At 41.1% G+C, this 10,561-nt stretch overlaps 1 protein-coding gene across 2 annotated transcripts in view; it reads left to right on the top strand.

Moving 5' to 3' along the window:
* Positions 1 to 10,561, top strand: part of cacna1ea (calcium channel, voltage-dependent, R type, alpha 1E subunit a) — a 110,201-nt gene that overhangs the window by 43,396 nt on the left and 56,244 nt on the right. For both annotated transcript variants that reach the window (XM_005747534.2, XM_005747535.1), the window contains 2 exons: positions 8,035 to 8,140; positions 8,299 to 8,438. In XM_005747534.2, the coding sequence (XP_005747591.1) occupies positions 8,035 to 8,140; positions 8,299 to 8,438 (246 nt within the window). The remainder of the gene's footprint in view (positions 1 to 8,034; positions 8,141 to 8,298; positions 8,439 to 10,561) is intronic.

Genomic DNA, 10,561 nt, shown 5'->3' with positions numbered 1-10,561 from the left:
ACACACACACACACACACACACACACACACACACACACAAACTGTCCATTGGTGACATGTTTGTGCTTCTGCAGCACAGCTCACCAGGTGTCCTGGCCAGGTGTGGCCTCTTTACTGACTATTGTTCTGCTCCATTCAACAGCTTCCTGACTGACTAACTGGCCTACTGCTGATTTAAAAAAAAACCCAGCAAATAGAATGAGTCCGCTTCTATTGTGGAGTATTGTGTCTATTGTTGTTTTCTCTGGGTTTGCCTCTTTATTGAGTTGATTAAATATAGAAGGAGATTTCAATCAACGCTCGGGGAGGAAAAGCATTATAGCGTGTGCGTTTATTATATTACAGCTTCCGAACCTGCAGGGGCTGGGTTATTACCAGTATTGATACTATAACTGCACCGATGAGACACATTTTGTGTTCTGCAGCAAGGAATGAATTGTCTTTAAATAAAAATAAAGCGTGTGCTGTAGTGACCAAAAAGAAAAAAGCAATGATCCAGAATAACCTCCAGGTTAATGTGTCGCGGTGGAGGGAGTGTCTACTTACATATAATGAGCTCTACTGTATCTGATTAACAGACATTTACAGGAATTATATGTAATGATGTCTGATCGTTGTGTCATGTGCATTACAACCAGTCATTAGTCACAGACTCATACTATATTACACTGTTTACTAATATTGTTTTGAAGAGAGTGATGCTGAGCTGACTGATGCTGTGTTCTGGTCAACATCGTATGTGCCTGTTATGATCACTGTTCTGAGTATGAAGGTTCAGGCACAGCAAGAAAGCACAGATAATGCAGAAAGTGCAGTGAAATCTATAAACAAAGTGGTTTCAAAGGAAAGGTTTTACATTTTGGGAGATATTGATGCTTATTTCCTTTCTTCCAAAGACTTGAGATTAGACTGCTCTTGTATTAAAGAGTAGCCTAATAGGCCGTTGATTCTGTGGGGTAACCTGGCAACAAATAATAGAATTTGCTGAGATTTTCTTGCTGACTAAACTAAAATGTGGATCAGATACTTTCATACTTAAAATAATAATTAATGATGAAAACATTGTTTCTGGGCATTTGCCAGAAAATGGTTGTCAACCAGTGGAGTAGCCTATCAGACAGAAAAGGAGTCGGAGAACTGCCTCGTCCTGTACAAGGACAAGTATCAGCACCTCAAAAGGTCAACAATTAATGTGTTATATGTCTCTTTTCTAATCCACTCAAGTCATACTTTTACATTATCATGTACTTAACTACTTGTTAGCCAAGAACACTGACTTCCTGGGAGTTAGTCATCTCTATGCAATTGGCAGGAAACCTGCATCTTGTCCAGAAATTATTTTTGTTGTTATTCCAAAAGTTGCAAACTTTAAATAGACCAAGCAAAGCACCTCACAAATGTACTTGGTGCAATGGTTTGCAACTTGTACTGGTCCTCTCAGAGATAGACGTGAACAAATGCACACACATATATGCACAGTCTCTGCAGTACATCAGGTAAAGGTCAGCCTCGTGGTTGGAGCAAAACTTGCTGCTGTCACCTTACCGTAAGAGCTTCTTTTTTTTCTTCTGAGTGCTCAATTAATAGCAGATGATCAATTAAGGAATTATCCAGAAGCTTCCGTGGCTGGGTGTGTAAGGATGGAGCGAGAATGGTGTGTGGGCTTATTAGAGCACATCAGATTGTGTTTTGATGGTTATTTGCGTCCGTGATTTCTTATATGGAGTACAGTCTCTCTTTGGAAGGTGTGGTTCAATGTGCAGTCGATAGAAGCCGACGGAGGCCTGGTCTGATAAGGCAGTTATGATGAATTTGCCCAGGTCCAGAGTTTAGTGTGGCAGGCCTGGTGAGGACTTGCAGCTGCTTCTCCTGTCTGATCCCCACTGGGATACCCCACAGTGGGAAGTTTCCCATTGAGAAGGTACACTTCTAAATAATTGATTGATGGTTTTAATGGTTTGTTTCATCAGTGATGCACACAGAAATAATCATGTGAGAGCTGGTTGGCACACTTTGAGCTTCTAAGTATAAAACGGTGCATATATCCTGCCTTATCAGAGACATTCTGTAGTTTTCGCTATGAAATCTAACTAAGATTTAAAATACAATCGCTAATTTAACCAAGGGGGAGTCAGCTTATGATGAACTGATCTAACTGCATCCTAATAACCTTTACTTACACTTACATGCTGCGCGGTTCGTCTATTTTTTGTCCAATTCAAAAGTCAGATTTTTTTCATATTCAAACTTTTTTAGTGAATGAGAGAAGATTTCTAAAGTGAAAGTCTCTAGCTGTTCACATAACCAGTATACAAAGCAAATATGACATATGTCTCACCCTGCTACAATGTGCTTTATCATAATTTATAGTAAATGTGCGTCTTTATAGCCTAAGAGAGTGGTATAGTGTATATAAGGAAGGGCTGCAGCTGCGAGTTCACAGTTTGAGGGCTAAGCTACTGCATATAAACATAACTGAATGAATTATGTCTGCATTTATTCTCAAGATTGACTGGCGAGCTCTGCAGGCCACTGAAGTATAGAGGCAATGTGAAATTGAACGGAGATTTGACTATGATGCCATTACATCCATCCTTATGACAATAATTCAAGTTTAATAAATATAAATTAAGTTCTCCATAAAGATTATTTCTCAGGCTTAAAGAGAGCTTCAAATGGAGATCACAGCAGTAACTTTCTTATGTGTTTACGTATTTAATACTGGCCTCTGCCACAAACACACGGACCTATACATATGCCACAAATAATTTACAGAGTTCTAACAAAGCCGGCTCAGATGCCTGCGATTCGTTTTGATTTTCACCTCCATGTAATGATAATCACAGCGGCTTGGATCCAATCTGGGCATGAACGTATTCTCAGTTGCACAGGGCACCACACTCTGTCTCCATTTCTATTTTTACACGCATGTTTGAGGAGTCGAGGCACAGTGCCAGTGTCACTGTGACTTGGGATTGCTCACAAGATAGCTTGCGCTAAAGCTGGTAGACGAATCATGATCGACGTCACACATCAGCTGACACCCAGTGAAGCACCGAGGAGGGGGAATTGGTTTGGTTTAGGACTTCTGTTAGATTTGTCCCTACAAGTGAACCAGAGATCCAGCTTTTCACTCTTCCTTGGAGAATGCAAATCAATCCCACATGGATCCAACGTTTCCCAGCAGAACATTGCTAGCTTAGCCTTCTTCCTATAGTGCTTCCTCGTGCCAACACTTCCTCACACATCAGGTAAAATTATGCATCATTTATCAGACAAGGCAACCTTCTTCCATTCATAGGAGGTGGTTTCCATGGTGGATGGGGGTCAATATGGGCAGTCTGATGTGATGTAGCCCCATATATGCAACATTTGAACCAGTATTAAGGTTTTCAGAATTACTCACAAGTAGAAACAAGACGAGAGAGAAACCACGGCTGTGCAATATAACACTAATAAGAGTTTACTATCATCCGTCCGTCCTTCCGTCTCCCACCCACCTCTACCTCCCTGGTGAAATTACCTTCTATAGTAAATGTTTCACATATAGGTATGAAATGTTAAAATACCTATAAAACTAAAACATTTACATTTTCAAAGAGCAGCCTTCACTCACACATCAATGACCCTGTTGATGTAAACTCATGGTCATGCAATACCAAATTGTTTTCAAGCCCAGAGCATGTTAGGTTCAAAATGTTACCTGGTTTGACATAATATTCAATTCATTCACTGTTGTCCACATATCTGAAGTTGGGTGGTAGCAGGATAAGCAGGGTAGTGTCCTCCTTAGAAACACTTTCGAGTACCTGCTGTGGGATCCCAAAGCATTCATAGACCAGTTGAGATATATCATCTCTCCATTGTGTTCAAGGTTTAATTTAATTATATTTTACTTGTATAGCACCAAATCACAACAGCGGTTGCCTCAAATCGCTTTACATTGTAAGGTAAAGACCCTACGATAATATAGAGAAAACAGAGAAAACCCCAACAATCATATGACTCCCAAGGACCAAGTTCTTGGGCGACAGTGGGAAGGAAAAGCTCCCTTTTAACAGGAAGAAACCTCAGGTAGAACCAGGGAGGGGCGCCATCTTGCCATGACCTGTAGAGGGTGAGGGGAGGAAATCGGGACAAGGATACGCTGTGAGAACCAGAGATTAATAATATCTAATTATTAATATCTAACAAGGCCACTTCTTCCATTTGTCCTTTTCGTTGGAGGTGCTTTCCATATTTCAATATGAAAAAAGGTGATTGAAGAAGAAACTCGCGTCATGCCCCCAGCAGCTTAGGCCTATTGCAGCATCCAGGTCTGCAGCTGGGGCTCCTTCCAGTTGTACACATCCAGAAAACCTTCAACAGGAGGTCCCAGGAGGCGTCCTTTTTATTAAATATTTATAATAAAATGAAAGTTTATAGTACTTACAATAGGACATACACTGGCCAACATTGTTTCATCACACACTAGTAAAATCACAGGACAGAAAACAAAGATCACGCTGACGTAAAATCATGACAAAAGAAGTTTTGTGAAGACTTTCATTTATTTGTGTGTTTGCAGTGATGCCGCCTCACAGATAGTTGAGCTGCCCAGTAACCGTCTCATAGCATTGACTCTTGTCTGCAAGAGGAGCCTGTTGCCGTGGATACCTCTCTTCTTTCTCTTTCTATCTTCATTTTCTCCCCCTCTCTCTCCCCCTCAGTCTCTCTCTTCATCCTGTCTCACCCCTCCTCCAGTTTGCTGCGAGTGTTTCAGGGAATGTGGGGTGTGGCGGCTGCTCAGAGCTTTCAGAGAGCCTAAGGTGATGCTAGTTATTGCAGGGAAGTGAATCAAAAGATACACTTAAAATACAAATACAGACTAGAGCTTGAGATGTTCTTTTGGGCCGTGTTTTCCAGCTCATTTATGGATTTGTTTATCCAACATCTTCTGGGTCAATCTGTGGTTCAGCCTAGGTTTAAGCTGGCACCCCTGCAGGCTAGTGGGAGTAAGATTGCATTTGCTCTGTTTATTTAACTTCTCATCACTCACATGTCCCAGAGTAACCCTGCTAGCTACAGCTGCCAGCACAACATCGATCTGTCCAGTTTCTTATTTAGCCTCATTCACTCCTCCTCGTCAACCTGTTTTGGAAGCTTCTAACTCTTTATATAACCATCATCTTCTCCTCCACCACTCGGCCCCCTTCATTTAAATTGTCACTTTCTCCTGTTGGATTCTTCCCTGTTGTCTCTGCCTCCTCCTTTCTTCAACTCTCCCTCTCCTCTCTGCAGATTTAAGCTCCCTTCCTTCCTTTCTTCCTCCCTCTGCTGCACATAACTAGGATAGAGGGGAATGCCCACGCAGAGCTTTAGATAAAAAGCACATTGCCGGCTTAGTTCAACCAAAGAGGGGCTGGAGTTGAACCAACAACCAATATAGGTCTCACAGTACAGGCAGCGAAGCTCGAAGTAAGAGCGACCCTGTTTATAAGATCACAACCCAGGTCTTACCTGATAAGCCTTCTGCTACTCTGGCATTTTGTTTGTGTGTCTGCATGTCTGTGTATCCCTGTCGGCTGAGGCTGACCTCAGATAGCAAAGCTAAAGGGCTTCCAGCACGTGTTACCCTGCTGTTGGGTTCGATTCCCTGTAATTAACCTAACTGCATCCATTTGTGTTTGCTGGGAAATTCAGGTGTCACTTAATTAAAATACTTAAATAATTAAGAATTTTTGTCAGCAAATATTATGAAATGAACAAAACCAACAATGAATCGTTGATACTGAAAAGTCTTGTCTGTGTAGTCGGATCCTTATGCAGCAAATTCCTGCCAAAGAACTCGACATGCATCAACCTGCTGCTGCACTGCACAAGAGCAACACGCTTTATTTCTGTGGAGTAATGGTGATGCATTTAGAAAGCTTAATAATAGACAAGTATTCTAAAGGAAAGTATTCAGTACTGTACTTGAGCTACACTCATTCCTTTATATTTTGCTTCCAAAGACTTTCTTGTAATTTTTAAAAGTGGTTCAAACAGTTCTCCAAACTTTTTTTGTACATCTGTACTTTTTCAGTCCATTCCTTATACCTGACCATTTTCAGTGACATGTTTTTGTCACGGAGGAGCAGGGAGGACTCGGCGCAGACTGAAATCTCAGAAAAACAGGTTTATTTACACATCCAGGTGCACTATATACAGGTGAAGGAGAGGGGGGCCAGGGTTCCCAGGGGTGCGGAGAGGGGTCGGGAAAAGCGTCCAGAGTCACCAAACCAAGCACGAGAAATCTGCATACAGAGAACAAGAGTTAGCACGGCACTTTCACGGACAGAGCTCAAAACTGGCTGAGGCTAAAGTAGCACTGACGAGCGTTACTCAATAGTCCAGCGGCGAGGTGCTCTCAGTCACTGCCTTAAGTAGCGGGAGCAAACAAGGTGAGGAGCCACAGGTGATTGCCTACAGGTGGTGGAGGCCGGGAGCTCACAATGAGCTCCGCCCAGGCAGCGAGCAGAGAGAGAGGAGAGAGAGAAAAGACAAAAAATAACATGTAGCCACACAGGGCCAGCTGAGCAGGCACGGGGACCATGACAGTTTTTGTTTTGTTTGTTGAAAAACTGACCTTCAAATCATTCAAGCATAAAAACTGTACCTAACTGAAGGGATAAATCTGTGTTGTATTTACACAAAATAGACAATTTAACAAAGAAACAATTTTTAAATGTATCTTGAGGCACTTTGTTAATAGCAGCTTATAACAAAAACACAGCTTGTTCCCATTTCTTTAGTTGAATCTATGAAAAATACCAAAGGTAACACAGGTCGATGGGCAAAAATCTTAAAATTGTATCTTTTAAATCCCGTTTAAAAACTCATTTATTCAACATAGCTTTCCCATCTAGTTAGTGTCCCTATTTTATATTTGGTTCAATTTCTTATTTATGTACTTTATCTTTTAGCTATATCTGTTCTTAGTAACTTTGTTCTTATATTCCCTTTTATTGCTGTATAATTAGTGCCCTTAACCTGATGACATATGTGCTACTTTGTTAATAGTCTTTTATTTATTGTCTTAACTTTCCTGTTTTTATTGTAAAGCACTTTGGTGTACCGCTGGTCTTTTAAACGTGCTATACAGATAAAGTTGTATTGTAAAAAATATTTTCTGTACCAACAAAATCATTTTTCATCAAATACTTGGCATATCTCGCCATGGTGTGTCCTTTAAGAAACTGGACATTTGGAGGACAAAGGAAGAAGTGATAGGCAACAACATGAACAGGATCTGGAAGTCATGTTCTTAAGAAATTAAAAAAGACCTGACACAGGAACTGAGAGATGCATTTGGCCCTTCAGCTGATTCATGGGCCGTTTGCTGAAATTTAAGCAGAAATGGTCTCAGTGCAGGAGTAGCATTCAAGAAGCCATCCTGAAGCATTCATCATCTAAAAAGAGAACAGAACAAAAAGGCAGGCAACATCCAAAGACAAGCTCTGAACGTCCTTCGTGGAACCTGGAGAACTATTCCTCGAGAACAATTAAGGAAATCACAAGAAGTCTTGTCCAAGAAAGTTCAGGCTGTGTTGAAGAATAAAGGTGGTCATTGGATATTAAGGTTGTTACAATGGCACAAACTCTGTTTTTAGCTCACAGACTGTATTTCAGTGTGTGTTTAAATGTGTTTTAAAAATCATTGCACCTATTTCTCATTTTCAAAGCAACATGTAAAGAAATGAGGGGTTGCTCAAGATGCTTGCATATACTGGCAATTGCTGACAGTAAGAAAAGCATAGCATCGATAGTATTAGTCTTTAAACTAGCATAAATCCAGAAAAAGGACACTAAAATATAGCCACTGTAGACGTAACCTATGCATCCACTGCCAAACTCCCAGTCAATAGTTTTTTTTATTATTAATCCATCTTTGTGTTTTTGGAGCATCATGACGGGACTACATGTGCAATTTCATCTCACAACTTTATGCTGCATAATGAAAAACAAACTGTTGACATTATCTGAGCCAGTTGCTCCTTAACTTTAGCCTTCCACTCCATTTGAGTACATGATCCTCGCCACCATCATCGCCAACTGTATCGTGTTGGCTTTGGAGCAGCACCTTCCCGGAGAGGACAAAACACCCATGTCCAAAAGACTGGTGAGCTGCACATGATCCACAAACACAGTCACACCTCATAATCTCTCAAATCAAAATATAAGACAAGACTGTTTGAAAACGCACGACACTTTCATTTGCAGCAGCTCTTTGTCAGCTCAGTGTGAACTTATAATTTCTCTCTTGCTTTGTACTCACAGGAGAAGACAGAGCCCTACTTCATAGGGATGTTCTGTTTTGAGGCAGGCATAAAAATCATCGCCCTGGGCTTTGTGTTTCATAAAGGCTCTTACCTCAGGAATGGGTGGAACGTCATGGACTTCATTGTGGTCCTCAGTGGGTGAGTCCAACAGTGTGTGCATGTGAATGTGTGTACATTTACAGATCTGTGAAACAGGATTAGCATCTTGAATTGAAAAGGCTGGCGACTCTATGAGATTTATGGTGTGAAAATACAGTGCGCAGTGTTCTTAGCCTCTTTTTTAAGGAGCTCGCAGTTATTTCTAGCACCATTGGCTTCAAATGCTTTGCCTACTTGTTGCTTATTCATTGGTAATGTTTGAAACCTGAAAATCTTTCTTTTATTGTGGAATTTATGTTGCTAAAGCTGATGAGTGAACCATATAAAAGTCACACAGGAAGTCTTTTGTGTACCTTATAATGAAAGTGGGACGGTGGGAAAGTAAACCTCTTCTAAACCAACTGTTATTTACTCTTTTTGTCTAAACCTAAACACATTATACTATGAATAATGCTACTGGTGCCTTGCTGGGGAAAGAACCAGGTGAGGATGAGTGTGCCATATCATATTTCATATTCATAATATAGGACATGTACCTGTGTATACAGCCAACAGTGACCTTTATCCAAACAGAACAGAGTAAAGGACATTTGCATCGTGCTTTTTATTCCATTAGTACGTTCGGAGTAACAGTTTCTATTTGCTTGAATAAGTTGTGCAGTGCTTAGTATTCACATAAAGGTACTCTTCTGTTTTTATGTAGCTGATTAAATTAACATTAGGAAAAAATATCCCAAAATTTAATTTTCCAGGAAACGCGCAGAGGGACAGATGTGGAGAGTCCAGAGCTAAACTGTGGAGAGCCAAACACTCAGTGGCAGCTACTGTACATAGTCTCCTAGGCAAAAACTCCAGGGGGGGCTCCAATCAGCATTCATCACCATTATGTTATAAATAATCTGACACTAATAGAGCAGAGCTGGACACATCAGGCTGCCGTGCTAGCTAAGTTCTAACTTCAAAATAAATTAAATCATTTCATTTCATTTAATAAATGATGATTTAAGTCTCCCCCACAGTTGAGGCTAGATATATGTGTATATATATATACATTTATATGCTTGTGGTGCTTTATCAACTCTAAAGCTTTCAGAAAGGTGTTTTAGTGCAGCGGTCCCCAACCCCTGGGCCTCGGACCGGTACTGGTCCGTGAGTCGTTTGGTACCGGGCCGCGAGAGTTGAGGCTCAGGTGTGACATGTATGGTTTTCAGTATTTTTATCAGTTTTCAGCGTTATTTTGTTATCGTTTTTATCGTTAACTCGGTTTTCCTGGGTCTTTTCACGTGTGTTATGAATCTTATTTTTTTCGGTACTGGTACTGGTTTTATTTTGTTGTATTTATCCGCGACACCTTAAAGGCCGGTCCGTGAAAATATTGTCGGGCATAAACCGGTCCGTAGCGCAAAAAAGGTTGGGGACCGCTGCTTTAGTGCAATCAAAACTCTGCAAGAAACCACAAAACATTTAATTATATCTGTTGTTGTGAAACCCACCAGAAAAAATATCTAATGAATGTAAACATTTTGGCTAAAGAGGTCCTCCCTCTCTCAAGTTTTGGTCTGCTGTAGCAGAGCTGGTCCTCAAGTGTCTGAAATTCAGCACACAAACAACTTGTCTGATCAACAGGTTGTGATAACGCAGTAAGAGGCTGCGCTCTGCCAGCACAGGCAGGGAAGCTAAACATGAATGTGAATAAGCCTGAATTTGAAATACTTAAAGCAACAGATTTGTACATGTTTAATGAGGAGAAAGTACACGTGTGTGGACCTCAAGGCCGGTCAGTTTTGCTCTGTGAATGTAAACATGACCAACCATGAATTTCCACACACCCTTAACTTCAGTGTGCTATGACCAGAGCACTGTGCTGGAAGCTGACTAAGCTGTTGAAAAGCATCTCACTCAGTGTACTTACAGTACATTAATTGAATGGGAGTTAAAGACTCTGGGGATGCTCAGCCTGCTCTGTGGGGGGGAAGGTGTTGCATTATAGTGCATTTTACAGCAGTTAAATCCTCGGGAGACACGAGCGCCTCATTGTCAGAGCAGAGAGGGAAATGCTCATGGTTCAAAGGAAGAGCTTGATGAGACAGCAGATTAACCTCGACACCTGTCTCTCGCTCACACACACACACACACACACACACACACACACACACACACAC

This window comes from Pundamilia nyererei, unplaced genomic scaffold, assembly GCF_000239375.1.
Source record: "Pundamilia nyererei isolate P.nyererei 1_Seehausen unplaced genomic scaffold, PunNye1.0 scaffold00199, whole genome shotgun sequence".
NCBI classification, from domain to species: domain Eukaryota; kingdom Metazoa; phylum Chordata; class Actinopteri; order Cichliformes; family Cichlidae; genus Pundamilia; species Pundamilia nyererei.
Note: the sequence above shows the minus strand (reverse complement) of the source record. Positions and strands in the feature narration are given on the sequence as shown.